The sequence below is a fragment of the Trachinotus anak genome, unplaced genomic scaffold (assembly GCF_046630095.1).
Source record: "Trachinotus anak isolate AG129_WGS33_773 ecotype Australia unplaced genomic scaffold, CSIRO_AGI_Tana_v1 ptg000019l, whole genome shotgun sequence".
NCBI lineage: Eukaryota > Metazoa > Chordata > Actinopteri > Carangiformes > Carangidae > Trachinotus > Trachinotus anak.
In genome coordinates this window covers 24,969,486-24,988,577 of record NW_027273870.1, presented here as the reverse complement: position 1 = coordinate 24,988,577, position 19,092 = coordinate 24,969,486, and the positions used below count along the sequence as shown (strand labels likewise).

Sequence of the window (19,092 nt, the reverse complement as noted above, 5' to 3'; positions counted from 1 at the left end):
ACATCCTCCAAATCATCAGATCATACGGTTGAATCCACACCTCTGTAAACCAGTTTAAACAAAAACTGAACATTACAACCTTTATGAAAGTAGTGTTTATTTCAGGACTGTTGTGTTAGGCTGTGTTAGTTTTGGTTGGGTGTTCCTAATAAACTGCCAACTTAGTGTAAAGTGTTTCCGAAAGAACTACGTATGAACTATAAACACATTGTAGGTAAATTATCTCCTGAGAGGAAAGTTGCCTGCAACTGAAAACACCAATCCATCACCTTCATTGATCATATTTATTATTTGACATCAGCAGATTAAAATACATGTTTATTATGTACATATATGTAACAGGGGTGTTAGATAAAGTGCCAAATACCATTTTTACAAAAACAAAAAAAACAAAACAAAACAAAAAAAAGGGATTTGTGGAAGACCATCACACCCGTTAGCCTGGTCCCACAGTTCATTGCTTCATGAACGAGTAGCCGCCCTGGATGGAGGACGGCTGAATTGCTCAGTGCTGGTCGTGGGACAATTTGGCACGATCCACCCGGGAATCAAAGTCACACAGTCTGGGAGAGATGACGCTGCTGTGACGGGATGAATACTGGGTGCTTTCTTTTTTATTTAAACAGGAACCGACATCGACACGTACAATAAGTCAGCTTTTTGGGCTGGACTGCGAATGTTTCCACTTTGAGACAACGGTCCAGCTCTTATTCAGAAGTGGTTTCAGAAATCCAGCATTGTTGCTTTAAGATTAGTATTAGGGGACATTAAACTGTTCCTAGACCAGAGCCCGATGGTGTACTCAGCATCCTGCTCACGAGTGGAAAGTTTAGGTAGTAAATAGAAGACGACGGACTACACTTTCCAGACTTTTTTTTTTTTTTTTTTTTTTGCAGTTTTTTTTGTCTTTTCTGACAAACAGAGGAAGTTGACATTCTTTTAACAGTGTTTCTTGAGTCTAATGGTGAGTGTGTGTGTGTGTGTGTGTGATGTTACAGAGACGATGGGTAATAATCCATGAGACCGAGAAAACAGGCACGCAATTATTTGCATGTATTCAGGGTTTTTTTTTTTTTTTTTTTCCAATTTCAGGAGCTACAAAAGGTCAATAAAACAGGCCCCCCCCCCTTTAATTATTATCCCCAGTTTGTCTCCGACGGCAGTGATGGATGTACAGATACTTGGTGATGAAGACTCTAGTCTTTCTATCACTACCAGTTGATCAAGTTGCTGTAACAACCTGTTTGTCTTTGTGTCCGGTGCTCGACTGTCGGTCTTGAATGTTTCTCTGTGAGCTGTGAAGTCCGTTGAGGACGTCTGTGTCCGATCACACATCGGTCCTCAGCTGAGAAGGTCACATGATAAAGAGCACGTTCTCTTCATCTCCCTGTCCTCTTCCTCCTCCGTCATACTGCTGACTGTCGAAGCCCCTCTGGATTTCTTTATGCACGTCTTTGTCTCTTCTTTACCTTTCCTCACTGATGCGGTTCATTTGTGATTTTAGAGCCAACTAACTTCCCTCTTCTTCTTCCTCAACGGGTGCCTCCTCCTCTTCCTCATCTGCTTCTTCCAACTCTCCTTTCTCTTCTTCATCTTCTGCATTTTCTTCTGTTTCTCCCTCCTCTTCCTCAACTATATCTTCTGTTTCTCCCTCCTCTTCCTCAACTATATCTTCTGTTTCTCCCTCCTCTTGTTCAGCATTTTCCTCTGTCTCCTCCTCTGCATTCTCTTCCACCTCTTCCTCCTCTTTTTCCTCCACTTCAGCTTCCTCATTTTCAGTTTCCCCCACCTCTCCCTCCTCCTCTGCTTCCTCGTTTTCGGCTTCCTCATTTTCAGTTTCCTCCACCTCTTCCTCCTCTTTGGCTTCCTGATTTACAGTTTCCTCTTCCCCCTCACCTTCTTTTTCTCCATCAATTTCCCCTTCTATTTCTTCTTTTTCTTCATTTTCCTCACCACCTCCTTCATCCTCCTTTGCCTCCTCATTTTCTCCACCTTCCTCATCACCCTCCTCCTCCTCCTGATCTTCCTCTTGATTTTGCTCATTCTCATCCTCCACTACATCATTTACTTCCTCTTCTTTTTCTGTTTCATCTGTCTGCCCTCCCTCTTCTTCTTCTTGCTCCTCTCCATCTTCCTCATGTGATGCATTCTCCTGCACCACTTCCTCTTCTTCTTCTTCTCCCTCCTTTTCTCTACCCTCCTCCTCCTCCTCCTCCTCCTCCTCCTCCTCCTGAACTCCGTTCTGTTTGCTGTTGTGATTCTCCTCGTCTTCTTCTTTCTCAGTTTCTGCGTGGTTCTGTTCCTCGCCGTTCGGCTCCGCCTGGTCGTCCTGCGATCCGTCTGCATTGCTGTCTTCGCAGATCGCTTCCCTCCCGCCGCCGCTGTTGTTTCTCAGGTGCATGTGGTTGTGGTTGTTGTGCTCCATATCCTCCAGGGTGATTTCAAACTGGAAGCGGTCATGCTGGTGGTGTCTATCCGGGGGAGGTGAGGGAGACTGGGGCATGGTGTTCAGGTACCACTCCCTGTTCTCCTCCAGCGTGTCCAGCAGCTCCTGGGCGTCTGGGTGCACCAGGTCAGCCCACGTCTCCCACAGCGGGTGGACGATGTAGTCAATGAAACCCACCTGGAAAAGAAAGAGAATCACAAGATAAATACCTTCGATTTCCCTGAAGCTTAAGGTGGAGTTAAAGAAATAGTTTAACAATTGTTTACATTTATTTGCTAGGTGGGGTGATTTTAAGACAACCTGCTGCTCAGTAATTTTTATCCCATCCAGATCACTTAAATAGCTAATGTTTCATCTCAAAGTCCTTGTAATTTAAGGCAGATCTCTAAGACTTTTCCAGGTGAAGAGCTGCTTGTCCTAAAATAAAATCAGGTGAGTGTGAAATTTGACTTTTATGTGAAAATAGAGTCAATCTGAACACCAGGTCTTTGTGGGGACCAATATGATGAATTATATGATGAAGATTTTACTCTCAATGAGTCTGCCTGCAATAAAAAAAAAAAAAAGCATAAAGCCATGAGGAAAAGAGGAGCTCATCATCATCAACATATTAGCTTCTATTTATTTACGTTTCGACAATTGGAGACCATTAAAGTTTGCTGAATTAGCTATTAGTATCTCCTGTTTGCAATGTACCCATGGATGCATAGATGGCTGTGGATTACTGACACTGACCAAAAGTTTAAAAAAAAAAAAGTTCTGACATGTCTTTTTATGGACCATTATTCACATTAGACATGAGACAATGATATCTGCGTTAAGTGTAAGTCACAAAGGATGAGACCAATATGTATTTCCTGTTTGTCTAAGATCTGACTGAGTTATGACTCAGTTTCACCTCACACAGTATCTGTCTCATGTCTCTCCCTCCCTGTGTCCCCATGGGGAGGTTTTTGTCTTTGTCTTGCTGAATATCCGAGTCTATTACAGACCATACGCTGTAATTTCTTGATGGTTAAAATACCATCTGGAATGATGAGTTAAATTACAGTAATGTTAATCCCATCTGAATGGGCCTTCAGGTGAGAAGACTGATACTGCTCTCATGTCTGCATGCTAAATATGAAGCTGGAGCTAGCAGCCAGTTTACTTAGCTTAGCAAACAAGGGAAAATGGCTAGCTCGGTCCAAAGGTAACAATCGAGCACCTCTAAAGCTCACTGATCAACACTGTATCTCATTTGTTTATTCTGTTCTAAAAATGAAGTGTAAAAACAACAAGTTTTGGTTTTACAGGGGATTCAGACAGTTCTTGACAAGATGCAGTGATACTCTGTTTGGCAGCTTCACAGTGACAAGACCCCAGGGAGTAACTGCTCCCAACCATGAGGTAGTCTCACATCTCATTCCCCTGTAAAACTACAAATGTTTTCTCATCAGTTTTCCATTTTGGATTGTTACCTTTGGACAGAGCTCGGCAGTGATGGAAGAAGTGTGCAGATCTTTTATTGGAAACACCATAGTCTCCACTAAAAATATTCCACTACAGGTAAGAGTTGTTTACTCAACATTTGCACAAATAAAAGTGCTAATGACAAAATGTGTGCAATGTAAATATTAACAGTAAAAATGCTGATCATGCAGAAACAGATGAGTTCTTTATGTAATGTACATACAAACTGGTTTCAGTAATAAAGCACTGCATCATAGCTGATTTAACATCTTAATCTGAAATGTAACCAGTGACTAAAACTGTCAGATAAATGTAGTGCAGTAAAAACTACAACGTCGAGGAGCAGAAGCCAAAAATAGAATAAAATGAAAATACAGTAGTACAGCATTTGAGTAAATGTAGTCAATTACATTTCAGCTGTTTCCCTCTGTTTAAGGTCTTTATGCTAAGCTAAGCTAGCTGTCAGCTAGCTCCAGCTTCATGACACTGGTATCAACCTTTTCATTCAACCTGTCAGCAGAAAAGAGGAATTGTTTATTTGGTGAAAAAGTCCAATTTTAAGTCAGCACAAAATCACTAGCCATGAACTTGACACGGTAAGATGTCACTGTTTAACTTCATGGAGTTATTAAAGGGGGGATCTGACTGTAGCCATTACCAGCTGGACGTTGAAACAGAAATGCATTTGTCATACATTACACCAAAACATTAATCATTGTCAGAGTTTATCATAAGTTATTCCAGGCATCACTTTCCTGCCAGATTTATGAAAAGGATTTTTGTTTCTGTTGGGGGGGGGGCACTGAAAATCCAGTACTGCCAAGTTTGTCTCCTTCCTGCCACAATGCAAAACAAAATAAATAGAAACATGGATTCAGCTGACAAATATCTTTAAAGGCTCCATCAGTGTTTGTCATCATAGAAAACTGAAGTAAAATCAAGAGTTTGAGTTATAAACACTACAGAACACTTAGTGAAATGACCTGATTTTGATTAAAATGGTGACAGATGTTTTACTGATGTAAACAATTTGAAAATGACAGCAGGCTCAAATCAAGGTTTTGTTTAAATTTGGAAATGCTTGGTTAGTACTATCAATTAGTACCATCCTAGTGAACTCGACAGGTTAGAGTTTGAACAACTGCCAGAGGTGTTGACTCAACTCACATTGTTCTCTGTGAAGATGCAGTTTATGATGTTTTCAGAAAATATCTCTTGTTTCTGAGAATCACTGTTCCTCTTTGCCAGTGCACTCTTCCTGTGTGGTGTCCTGTATGAAATTTGTAGTTTCCCCAACCACTGCGACATTACACAACTTCATGTCTGTCTCTCAAACTCCTGACAGACCAAAGTTGTCAAGGTCTCCCAAAGTTGTTGGTTCATCTGTGTTTTGATGTAACATCCGCAAAGACAGTTTCCAGTTCATCTTTTCAGATGAACTGTATTAACAATGACACATTTAAAGAGGAGGATGAGATCAAATGTTACCTGGCTCTTCTCCACGGACGCAGTGTGTTTGTCACACATGGCGCTGATCTCCATCCCTCTCTCTCGCTCTTTGTCACCCTGTCGAAAAAACTCCTCCATGATCCTCTCCGTCCACTGTCTATATAACGGTAGCGTCTTGGTGGGGTTGCTCAAGTCTGCACAGTGCACCATGTTCCTCAATACCTGCACACATGCAATACTGAACTGTTAATAAATATATATATATACATATACAAGATTTCATGTGATATTCTGCAGGCCTAAACGGGCACCACCGTGTAGACGGTGATCAAACTGGCTTGTCTAGATGACAGGTTACCTGTATTCGTTCTGTGTAGTGGTCCAGAAGCAGCACACCAGAACTCGTCACCTTCTTGGTCTCCACCATGGTCTTCAGATCAGCCAGGAGGGTCATGTGTTTGGACATGTCTGTGGCCAGCACCTGCACACACACACAAAGATAAAACTAGAAATAAAGATTTTGTTTTGGTGTTTAAATTTTAAATTTAAATCCCCTGAAAAAATGGATTCAAATCAAATATTTCTCTGTTGAATTAAATATTCATGACTAAATAAACAACAGTCAGAGTTCATAAATAATGCTTATTTAGGAGCTTAACACTTCAAGACTGACAGTTACAAAACAACTAATCAGATCTCATTGATTCTGATTAAATTGTTGCTAAATCCTGACAAGTGCATAGAAGTAGATACCTCAACTTTTTGAAATTTAGCCCACACAGTGAGAGGAACACATAAATATACAGAAATACAAATCTACCACGTGAAATATACAAATATATGGCAGGGCCTTTAAATATGACAGTGTCATCAAGATCAAAAACTATATTTTTCAACAGAGTCCTGGTCAAGATGTTCAGCAACAACAAGTTATAGGCTAACAGCATAAAACAGAGAACACAAAATATTAGTTCAGAAGTTCAGAATTACACAAAATGCAGTTGAGCAAGCTTAATTGAGTAAGATGTCAGAAGTCTGGTAAGTAAGAATCATATACAAGGAATATGAGATTAAACCTTAGAGATATGAACTGGCATCTGGAGGCCATATAAGAGCAGCCAAAACCCCCAAAGTAAAGAATTAAGACAAATCTAAATCAAATGATACATGAGAGCAGTAAAAAGTGGCCACAGAGCAAGTAGATTTTGTGTATTTGTTGAGTTGTGTATTGTGCGAGTTGTGGTAAACAAGCTCCTCACCATGTCGATGACGAGCTTGCGGAGGCTCTGGCGCTGTCTCTTGGTGAGGTTTTGGAAAATGTCACAGTTTTCCTGGTGCAGAAGCTTGAAGCCCACAGCGAGATGATGGTTCTCCAAAACTGACTCATCGTTATACATGAGGGCCAGCTCTGAGTCTGAGCACAGAGGAGGTGGTGTGAAAACAGTCCAGTGCACATAGACAGAGAGATTTTACTGTGTGTGTTTGGACTCACTGGTGTTGATGAGGAACTGATTGGAAACTCCAGGGTGGTCTACATCATGGATAGCTGCAGCAAACAGAGCGGCGAGGATCTCCAAGTCAGTGAAGACGGCCTGAACGGGACAGGATGTGGTAGGAGAGGTACAGGAGGGTTACAAAGACCAGTTCAGAGAAAAGAAAATAGAAACAACTCAGTGAGCTTCATACGCATAACACTGTTACTGCCGTCTATTCTTATCAACAAAAGAATAAATATATATATATATATATATATATATATATATATATATATATATTGGGGGTGGGGTGGGATTAGGGATACTACAATGAACCACAACACCATCCTCTCTCTCAAATTGTTATCTAAATAATATCAGTGATATGATCTAATTAAAATCTGATTTTAAAAATATGATTTGCCAGACAATTACTCTATTGTTGAAACATTTCTGTCTAATACTAAGAGGGACTACTTACTTATTGCAATAATCTGTTCTGTCTTTGCCACAGGGGGCTGGGGTTATTATGGTGGACACCACCTGTCATTGTGAAACAACCATAGTGGCAGAAAATCTAAATGAAATTTGGTTTAAATCCATTTTAGCATTGTAAAACTTCCAGACGTCCTCTCAGGCTTTTGTACTTGTAATATCTCCTGACAGCCTTCAGCCCCATACTAATGTTACTGTCTACAGGAGGCAAGAAAAACTATTCAAGACCTCTGTTAATGAAATTTCTTTTTCCAAAGATTTTTTTGAGGGAAATGAATTTAGTGCTTTTAAAAGATTTTTTAAGACCTGCAGTCACAACTGCACTAAAACAACCTCACATTAGCCGAGGAGTAACAACATACTGTGATTAAATTACAATGTTTTAACACTGTCAGATGATGATGTTACCTTGACCTCAGGTAAAAAAATGGAAACTTTGTAAATATACTAAAATGTATTATCACAGTGATTCTTTGCTGTTTAATTGCAATGTCTTTTGTCTAAGCATGTTTGATTGAAACATGGTTTTCATCTTTTTTTGTGAATATTTGTACAAGTGTGTTATAGTTTCATTATTCATGACAGATGTTCATGGAAGTTCATCAGTGTTTTCAGTATCTGACTGTGTCATTAACACAGACAAAGCTGAAATCACATTCATGTGCGTTTTCATTACCTGGTTACAACAGTGTTATATCAGACTATAACCTAAATATTGGAGTTGATGGTAACTATTTTGTTTGAATTTTTTGTTCTCCTCTCTCCTCCTTTTTTTATTTTTTCTTTGTTTTTGGTTGTTTTCTCACATCTTGTCTCTTTACATGTGAAAACAAACACTTGATAATGTTGTGTATCTTACTTTTGTCACTATTTAATGTCGTTTTTATCCTGTTGTTTTACAGTAATAAAAAGGGTTTGATGGTTTGTGAATGTTTAACTGAACGACTGAACAGTCATTCTTGGTTGTCATGTTCTTTTTCCATGTGACTTCTTGTTTTTAAACATTTATGGCTGTGCCTTGGGTGAGGCCATGAATAATTTTGCAGCTTTGGTTTGATAATAAATTTCTATTGTGCTGCACTTTATTGTTTTCTGTAAAGAATGTGTATTTTTGTCAATCCAGACAGAAAAATTAGAATTTTCCCATGACCGACCTGGGCAGGTAAGGAGGCCAGACCTGACCACTTCCAAGCACAAATCTACCTCTGTGTGTGTGTGTGTGTGTGTGTGTACATCAACATACATCAAGAGCAGGTGTGGAGAGGAGGACATGTGTGGACTGGGTGACATCTGCAGCATGGAGGCTGTTGTGGTACGCTACGTTTCCATGGTAATGGTCCTCAAGGGTCATCACGTAAGTGACAAAGGTGTCGACTGGGATACGGAACGTCTTCAGCAGCTCACGCTCCTGAGGAGGAGGAGAGGAGCCAGAACTTCACACTCTAGCAGGAGGACATTGTGTACATCAGCAGCAAACACGCAAACACTTCAGGTGAGAAGGATCCCACACACTCGCACTTGTTTTGTTTACCTGGAAGATGGTGTACATGATGCAGCTGAGGGGTCTGTTGTTGGAGAATTCTGCTACTCTGAATATGTTAAAGCTCCACTTGTCCAGATCCTCCAGCTCCTGGAGCACAGACATGAGAAACATATGTTAACTGCTGAGTCAGAAAACCAACAATATCTGAAACAACAGCCCACACGTAAAGCTTCAGCCTTCAGTCTTTTTAAAACATAGGATGGATTCATTCTTAAAGCATCACAAGCAGAGCTGGGTCTATCAGCTGCTCAGATGGCTCAAAGACATCTTTTAAAATTGCAGCAGAATTAAACACAGGGCAGGATAATAAAGCAAATTTAATTATCAAACTTAATTTAACCATGTCACAAATTTAAGAAAAATATCAGAATCCCATATAATCAAACTGAAAAAAATAAATAAACAACCAATGACATATATCCATATACTGAACCAGCCAATCAGTACTTGTGTTACAGCTGATGCAATTTCTTGATTATTTGATTAACAGAAAATTAAAATTTGAAAAAAAAATCACTGGTTGCAGCTTCCAGATATGAATATTTACTGAGTTTCATAGTCTTCAATCATAGTAAACTCCTTTTGGGTTTTGTAAGACAAAACAATCAGTTGATTGAGAAAATAATAATAGTCATGATTTTACAATAATTAAAATTGTCATGGATCACAGCTCTAAATTAGTTAGGACAAACATTAGCAGTATCCAACATATGATTAATACATTTTATAAAATCGTATGATAACATTTAGTGTTATCAAGGTAAAATGTGACATAATTTATCGTTAGACCATATTGCCCAGTTAAACTAGTTAAACAGATTCCCAGTACATCCAGTGTTTGTCTGTGGTTAAGGCTTCAGTCGTTGAGGTCCGGTGCCTTTTTAACAGTGATCACACAGCAAATATCCCTTTCAAGCCACTAAAAATAACCCTGATCATTCAGTCTATGTGACGGGGTGTCCAGATATGTTCTGGAAATATCTGCAGCCTCTGTTACTTACAATGACAAACGATAAATCATTTATATTTCTATCTAGAACGCTCTCATCTGATTCATGTGCTGCTTCATGAAGATGCAGAGCTAGAGACAGAGAGACCATCTCCATCCTACTGTGGGCTTTCCAAACATTTGGTTCTACAGACTGGATGGAATTAAACAATGAGGCGCCGAGCTCTAAAAAGCAGACAGAAGCATAATAAAAGATTCTGTGAGAATTTCCTTCTGTATGTGATGCACACATGAACCTAACAAATGTTTGCACAATGTGTTATTGAGAGGCCTTTTCAGTAAAAATATAATAACCTAATTTACTATGACATTTTATTATGTTTTTAAGAAGTACAGAGGACACTTTCTGTACAGCTGGAAGGGGCAAAGACGCTTTTGAATAAAACTGTTTACTGGGAAAGAATCAAATGTTCAAAGTCTGAACAGGGATTGTGTAACTTATTTTATGTGAGTCAGAGAACACCAGACAGACAACAAGACCTTGGCAAGCTCATCCTCGTGGTCTGTGTTGACACCGAAGCGAGGCATTGAAGTGCTGGAGAGGCTGGAGCTGTGAGACAGTTTCCTCACTCCACTGATGTGACTCATGGGTTTGTCTTTCAGGGTAGGAGATGGAATTTCCACCTCATTCTGCTTGTCTACAGATTGATGGGAAAACACAAAACACACAAATCAGGATTTATTGTTCTCATTTGGCAAAGGTCATGAATTTGGTTTGGACAGAAATCAGATTCTGGTCCCACTCACCCAGGAAGGTGCTGGAGATGTATTCAGACACCTGGTTACCAGAGCGACTCATCTCTGACAGGTGGGACAGCTCTCTGTTCAGCATCCTCTTAAACTGTGGCCGAATGAGAGCAGAACAGAGAAACGATTCAATCTCTCAGTTTTCAGGAAAGACCTACGGCTAATATTTAATATACTTTTAATATAATATTTAAAGTCCCAAGGTTTAAAGTTACAGTATAACTATTGTTAAAAAAACTGAAAAAAAAAACACTGATTACAGTTCTGATAGAAAGGTGTTACATTTCCCTGTTGAACATGTGTTCAGTTTTAAAAACAGAATACTTTATAGCAGAGGCCTATGACAATATACAACAGGTATTTGAGCATAAAAAACTTAACTCAAATTTTGTTCTTCAAAAGTTATGTTAAATGCATGTACTATTGAAAATGACAAACATAAACAGCAATTTAAAAAATCCTGCACACTGTCTAACTTGCAAAATAAACAATTTATTTGCAATGTTTTGGTGCAAGAGTGAAGATTTTGCCTCATGAAGCAAATAAATTGTTAATTGTAATTTTGACAGTGTGCAGGATTTTTTTAATTACTACTTTGGATCCATTCTTCCTGCTCCTATGCAAGTGCCAGAAATAATAGATGATGAATAGATGAAATAAATAGATGTGCAAAGTGTTCTTCTGTTTAGTAACCATAAATATAAAATGAAGGAAGTCACTATACAACTTATAAATAACTATACATAAATAGAAAATACATACAAAGTACTTTTAAATTGTAATAAGAATAAAATGTGCATAATTACATATTGAAAACTAAAAATGCAGTCTGTAAAACATTTATATTTTGTAATTATTGTTCCAATTCAGTATAAGATACTTTATTTGTCCCTCAGGAGGCAATTTAGGTCAGTAAATCTTAAAATACACAAGGTTCTGTAACAGTAGTCAGTCAATAGCTGGTCAACAATGTCCAACATCACAAAGTCTTATGTAAAAAAAGAGCAGAAGTCAAAATTACAGGTGCATTTATCAGTCTATACATAAGGAATATCTGATACCTGTTGAGCTCTAGTTCACTGATCCTTACGTACCTTGTTGGAGGCCATTTCGCTGACAGAGCGGTGTGTCTGAATGGTCTCCAGCTGGTCCAAGCACCAGTCCAGTTCCTCCAGTGTGTCCAGGGCAAGCTGCTGGTACTGCTGGTCTGATAGTGTTGCCCTGGGACTGACGCACACTCCACCCAGAGGAGACCTCCTAAAGCACAGCAGTTAGTTAGACCAGCAAGGAGCTGCAGACCAGACTAAGTTAGCAGCAAGTTCACGTTAGCCTCATTACCTTGTGTATCTTTGAGATGATATTTTAAAAGATATTTATAGTTATTTATTAATGTGTTTGTTACCAGTTCCACATATTTTTTAAGCATATAGGCTTTGACTGTTTTAAGTTTTGTGACTGACAGTGTTTTTCTTTCTACTGCAACAAATTTATGAGCTACACAAAGTTTCATTATATGACATGTACGAATGTTTGAGATGGGAATAATAATCACAGTCAAGACCACCTTCCTGCACATGGGATTGTGGGTAGTAGGCAGTTTTTGGAATTCTATCATACTGCGCGTTAGTGGGACATTTCAGGACAAAAAGAATTGGTACTGACTTGACTGTTGGTGTGGAGACGTTGGCAAGGATGGTGAAGTTGCTCCGTACTGATCGCAGACTGGCCAGTACCTAAATCATCACACAGTGTCATGGGATATCACCATATATAGCACCAGAGAAATCCACATGTCCTGATGCAGATTTTGTTACTTTCCAACACTTAACATGTAAATCTTAATCTTAGCTTTGGGTTAAAACTATGCAAAAAAGCAGATAAATCATTTGGGGACACTGAAAACAGCAACTTTTTACACTATTTATTTAGAAAAATGACTAATCTCTAAAGTAAAACTCACTTGAGCAAAAGGTGTGACTATGAAGTCCTCTGCTGTGTGCCTACGAGGAGGAGGGACAGTTGAAAGAGTTGGAAAAGAGAAAGGGAGTAGGGTGAGGTGACAGGAATATATATCATATAAATATCAACATTAAAGTTCACACATACATACTCCCTCCCCCTCTCACTCATTCTTTTTCTTCCAGACCCTCACCCTTCGCTAGCGAGGGAGGAGTTACGTGAGACAGTCTTGGGTGACATGTCATAGTCTGAGTCAGAGCGGTAGAGGAAAGACTCTCTTCTCTGGCCCTGGGGGAAGGAGGTGTTCAGGGTGAGGCCTGGACTCTGCGAGCCCAGAGGGGTGTGACCTGGTGACACGCCATTTTCTGCTTCGTAACTGGAACATGAGAATGATGTTTAGAGAGGACAGAAATGAAACATCCTGCAAAGCGTTCTGCAAGGTGAAATCAGGAGAATGAAAAAAGTTTGTGTGTAAACCTGTCAGCATCTGCCTGCGTGATGGAGATGCGCGGTGGGATCCGGAGAGGAAGAGTTGTGGGACGTGACACATTGCTCAGGACCTCTGGTGAACGAGTGCGATCTCGAGGGCGGAGCCAGCAGGGCACCTGTGGAGTTAAGAAGGTAAGGTTTGTGTAATAGAGGAAAGTGGACACCAGGTGTACAGTGCAACTTTAACACTCAGTCTCTCTCATTCAAGCCTGGATTATGACCAAAGCAAGGAACTGCCCCAGGGCAACAAAAGGTCCAGGTTCATTATCATCTTGTGTAGGGTAAATATTATTATAAAAATGTATTAATTATGCATTGCTGTAACTCTAGTCTAATCAAGATCTAGTTATGTGTTTACAAGTTTGACCATTTTCAAATACATTCAATTAAGTTATATTATTATATGTATTTCTGATGTAGTTCCAGGCAGCCATTGGTTTCCATTCTTTTGTATCAAGTATAAAAACTTTTGAAACTCATATTGTACACAAACTAAGAAAAACATTAAAAATTATAAAGTACAACATGCTAAATAACTGGTATGTTCTATTCAAAGTACATGTTGCATTGACATGGTCCATGCTCCTGAAGATGTTTGTGTTTATTTGGAGGCTCCTGGAGACAGGTTACATACTGTATGTCAAGCACAAACAGGAAGGGTGGCTGTCAACAGGGGCCCATGGCTCATTTTTGCCCCACAGCCCCCAAGCAGCTTAATGTGCCCAAGCTTCCTTTTAATACCTGGAGACTAGATGAGAGTCTTCTGCTCCTCCCTCTGCGTAGCTCAGCCCCTAGCGTGGCCCCAGACGTATAGGATCTGCTGTAGCGAGATGACTCCGCCTTCTCCCCAGCACCTGTTATGTCTGTGTCATTGCCCTGTGACACAGGAGAGAGGGCAGATGAGGAAAACAGGGAAATGGAGCAAGAGACTTACATCCTCAGAGGATAAAAGACATTTTTTTCCTATATACACACATTGTATCGTGTATCTAACAATTAAAAAAAAAATCAGGGATAAAAATCAAAGAACTTGGTCCATATGGTTTTCATTTTGGCACATTTACCAAACCATGTTGATTTGTCATATTAAAATTCTGATAAGTGAAGAGATTTCCACAAAAACACAGACCATGAATTATCAATGTATGTGTCTTTGCATGCGTGTATGGCTGTGTGTGTGTTCGGTTACATGCATGCATGCGTGTGTGTCCGGGATAAGGCCTCTACAGACTGAGCTCTTGGAGGCTGATCTGCACTGCAGTACCGTAGCAACAAAACACTGGGGGAATGGTAGCAGTTGCTAGGCAACAGTGCCGTGTTGCTTCCATGCTGCGTTTGATGTTGTCCAGACCCAGATGTGGAAAGACGCTCACATCCACACACATTCACAGATACATACATACATACAGTATATACACATTCACAAATTTATACACCCGCTCAGCATAATCAATAAAAGATCACTTGAATAATGCATGGTGTTGTGTCCTTCAACCAAGACGTTACCTTTAGAAGATAATACCTCATTTACATAGAGGACTGTGACTGACTGAATGGTTCACTAACAGTGAGTGGGGACAGGAGGAGACAAACTGTCCACTCTCACTTTTGAGTGTGTTCACAGATACTGACAACAAGAACAAAGGGAGCTTGGATGTGTGAAAGTCATGCGGTTTATACGTCATTGTAGACATTTAAGAAAACACAATCACACACACACACAGACACACTTGTTTCTGACAGTCTGCTCTGTCTGGAATCTACTCTCTCTCACAAGTGATAAATTTGGCAGGTTTTCTCACATATATCCCTGATTGTTTATGCCCTCACCTCTTCTCCAGTCACCGACAGCACGCTGCGGCTCTTCTTCATTCTGATTGGCTCGTTCTGCGCCCCAGGGCGGAGCGTTCCCGAACCCAGGCAGCAGAGCAGGTGGAGAGCCAGGACCGGAGAGGTCAAAGGTCACTGCAAGGTCAAACCAGGGTCAGACCGGGTCACAACCGGCCCCCATTGGAGCTGACTCAGCCAGCCAACCGCTTCGCTCGCGCTCTGTCCACACCTCAGTAGGCTGAAACTGGGCGTCCTCCTGCCGCAAAACAGTAAAGGTGCATTTATGTGCCAATCAGCGGCTCCAGGTTCAGTAGGAGGTTGATAACCTTTGTTTGGATCTGTTGTTTTTTACAAGCCAAAGGTGGATGAAAGAAAAATCTAAAGTCTCACTCCGTTTCAGTGTAAGCCACAAGTTTCTGGGAAAAAATAAGTCTGTCTGCATGTCGTCTTCCTTTGGTTAGACAAGCCAATGGGATATCCTGGTCAGAATTCATAAAAAATAATTATCCAACCTGGAGTACTGTCCGCATGACATTTCCCAGTTGTAAACCTGATCCCACATGAATGAAATTTCCCAACAATTAAGAAAATCCAAAATCCAGATGGATTATGGGAGAATTTGCACCAGGTCGCTCCTGTCTCAGATCAGTTTTCCATTGTCTGAATGGTCATCTGGATCCAAATTCTGCATGTGGAGAAGTGTTAAATACAACAGGCTCATCTGAGAAGTCCAGATGTCAAAACTCCAGGTTTGATTTGCTGGGATCCATCCTTGAATCTGTCTCAGTGTTTCCTCTTCAGTGTAGATTCTCTGTACGAAAACAGAAATTGAAAGTTAGTACGATCAGGAATTAAAAAATCGTCATCTAATTTTCTTCTCTTCTTCCTTTCATAACTAACTCTCCTGCTTTCATGTAATGAATTCATCTTGTGCATCATCAAATGTAAGAAAATCCTTTACCCACGTATACATTACTCCTTTAGTAATATAAACCACCTTGGGGACATATTTGGGAACAAGTGCCAATTGTTTTCCACAATTCAAAGATCATGCATGAAAACAAATGAAAGGCTAATAAAATCCCAATATCTTAACTAATATCTAAACAAATGCTTGGTTCACTAATAAATGAAGCAGAAACTGACAAAATATTTTGGCTGCCCTGGCCCTGCAGGAGCTGTACCTTCAGTTTGGCTAATTCTGAGCAGATACTGCAACACCAAAGCTCTCTGATGTTATATAATTACACTGAGCAGTCCGAGCTGACCTAATTCCATTGGATAGGACAGATTCAGCGTATCAGAGTGTTTCTGATTGAGCTGGTACACAGACAGATAGTGGTGGAGACGACTTTTACCAGGGTCACCAGGAACACACCCACTCAGTGAATGGACTTCCACACTAGAGTCTGCACAAATTCACAGAGTCAAAACAGGTCTGTGCAGAGAAATCAACAAATGCATAGTGACACAGTGACATATATATGCACAGACACTGAGAAATTTCAGCACATACACACACACACACCATGGCTGCTACCAGTACCACCTCCACTACAGATAAAGCAGCTTATAAAACCAAGCAGCAATGCATCAATATGCAGCTCAACTAGCAGCCTGCTCTTCTGTTACAAAACACCCAAACATATGTACCAAAAAAAAAAAAATCCCCACACATTGAAACCATACACATATGAGGACTGCCCTGCCATCATGCCTGTCTGCAGACGCACTGCAAGACATACACACATGTCAACATGCATAGTCAGGCTGCAGCATGTAAGAATAAAAACACACTCACCTTGATCGCCTCAAGATCAATGGCAAGATGGGCTGGGCCTCGTCTTGCTTTCACTTGTCTCCTTCCCCCCTCTGTCTTCCCTTCCCTCTGTCTCTCTGCAGACTAGCAGTGTGTCACCACAGAGAAAAAACACTTGGCGTCTTCGTGAATATCCGCGGCTTCACCAGCTTCCCTCCCTCCCTGACTCTCCTCTCCCTCTCCCCTGCCACAGTGGTCTCCCCCAGCCACCCCCCACCACCACCGGCACCAGCACAGCCTCCGTGGAGAAGCCCATCTCCCCTCCCCTCCCCTCCTCTTCCCTTCCCTTCCTCCTCCCGCAGACGCACAGTGTGTCCATTAATCCCATACAACAGCCTCCGCTCCTCCTCTCTCCATCGGTACCCCTGCCTTTTCTCTCTCTCTCTCTCTCTCTCTCTCTCTCTGGCAATGCCTTTTATGTTTTTCTTTTATTGGCAGCCACACGCCGATTCCCTGCTTCAATAGTCAGGCGTCAGTTCTCTCCATCATACTCACCCACACACACAGCAGATTTTTATTGGCACACACTGCTCATATTAAAAAAAAAAAAAAAAAAATCAAAATAAGGATTCATGTCTCCTGTTACTCACTCTCCTTTTCTCTCCCACTCCTATTGACTATGTCCTTTTACAGTCATTCAAGGACATGCTGTACATTTTGCCATTTAAAGCCCTAAAACAGATATTGTGACACTCTATCCTTTTAAATCGTGGACAGTTTGAAGTAAATGTAAACATGTGCTTCCCACTGCTGGAAAGCAACAATCTATGTTTTTTGTGTTTAAGCTACACTTCATGAATTTACTCCTTCAATAACAAACAATAAGGCTGCAACTGACAATTATTTTCATTCAATTATTAATTTTGTTAAAACTGTCAATTTTTCAATTTCCTAAATGCCAAGTTGACTTATTAAAACTGTTCTTTTAATCAGTCCAAGGATGCAAATATATATTCTATAGAATATATTTTCAAATATATTCAGTTTAGCATCATTGAAGACTAAAAAAAAAAAAAAGACTAATGCTGCAAATATTCATCAACAGGATTTTTTTTCTTAAAAATGACAATTACTAAAATTGTTGCAGGTTAACTTTCTATTAATAGACTAATCGATAAATTGACAAATCATAACAGTTCTACAGACTGTAACACCATTAAGAGTATGGATGCAACTAACCATTATTTCATTATTGATCAACCAGCTCATTCTTTTCATTGATTCATTGTTTGGTCGACAAAATCTCAGAAAATAACGAAAATTTTTGCTTGAAAAAAAGAGTTTAAAATAATTAATCAATTATCAGATACCTGCCAATTAAGTTTTGGTCAATCGATCAACTAACTGATTAAGTGACTAATTGTCTCAGCTCTACAAGATAAGAGACTATGACAGTATACAGACCGTCTGTAGCACAGCCTCTGATCATCACTGTAAACATTCAAAAACTAAATTTTTGCTTGTTCAATGCTTCTTCAAAATGAGTACAATATTCGCACATCAAGAGAGAACCTGACTGTTGCATGACTGCAACACATTGATATAAACTGTCAACATACAAATAAACACACACAACCAATTCTACACGAAGCTGCAATGCTATTCTATTACTCTCCCCTTGGCTTTTATAGGCATTATCTAGATTTGATTTATGCCCTGCGCCTGCGCTGATTGTTTTCGATTTACAAAAGTGACTGCACAAAGAAGCTTTGCCTCAAAAAAATCCTGCACAGACCACTAAATCAAACCCACCAATTAATTATGAAGGAGGGAGGGCAAGAGAGCGACCCAGCAATTAATTATGGAAGTGAAAGAGAGAGATGGAGCGAGAAGAAAGGCAGAAAATGAGTCAGGATTCACGGCAACCCGAGGAAAAGTTAGTAAACTGAACAGAAGCAGTTTGTGAACTACAAAAATCAAGCCTGGTTTATTGTACAAGTTCTACAACACAACATAACATTCTCACAACCACAAGCCTAAATATAAAATAAAACATATTGCTAGTAAAACCTCCACACAAGAGCTATTAAATTACAAAGCAGCAACAGTAAAACGTTATTTGGACTGGCATTCAGTCAGAGAAACTCTTCTCTATCTTAAAATCACTTTTAGAGTTTAAACAATTCGTTGTCTAATTGATCAGCTGATTGACCGACTGATTGAAGTTTAATCGTTTTCATACAAAAAACTGAGTATTTGTTTTACATCACTGAAAATTTTATATCTTTGGCTTTCAATAATTGGCAGATTAACACTGATGGAAATAATAATGATCTGCAACCATAATCAATGCCTAAATTTTGAAAAGCTAGGTTGGGCTTTAAAGTTATAATTAAATCCAACCGAGAGGTTTACTCTGAGATAGATGAAGCACCCGTT

General features: G+C 39.9%; 1 protein-coding gene across 1 annotated transcript; it reads right to left on the bottom strand.

The window, feature by feature from the left end:
• Positions 1–261: 261 nt before the first annotated feature.
• Positions 262–16,858, bottom strand: LOC139636307 (3',5'-cyclic-AMP phosphodiesterase 4C-like). The gene is made up of 17 exons (XM_071504256.1): positions 16,696–16,858; positions 14,895–15,705; positions 13,806–13,940; positions 13,053–13,180; positions 12,769–12,951; positions 12,577–12,616; positions 12,279–12,349; positions 11,711–11,873; positions 10,617–10,710; positions 10,350–10,507; positions 8,849–8,947; positions 8,561–8,725; positions 6,840–6,939; positions 6,607–6,761; positions 5,706–5,828; positions 5,387–5,569; positions 262–2,623 (listed from the first exon to the last, which is right to left on the bottom strand). The coding sequence occupies exons 2-17, from the start codon at positions 14,934–14,936 to the stop codon at positions 1,511–1,513; spliced, it is 2,952 nt and encodes a 983-aa protein (XP_071360357.1). The 5' UTR covers positions 14,937–15,705; positions 16,696–16,858; the 3' UTR covers positions 262–1,510.
• Positions 16,859–19,092: the final 2,234 nt, after the last annotated feature.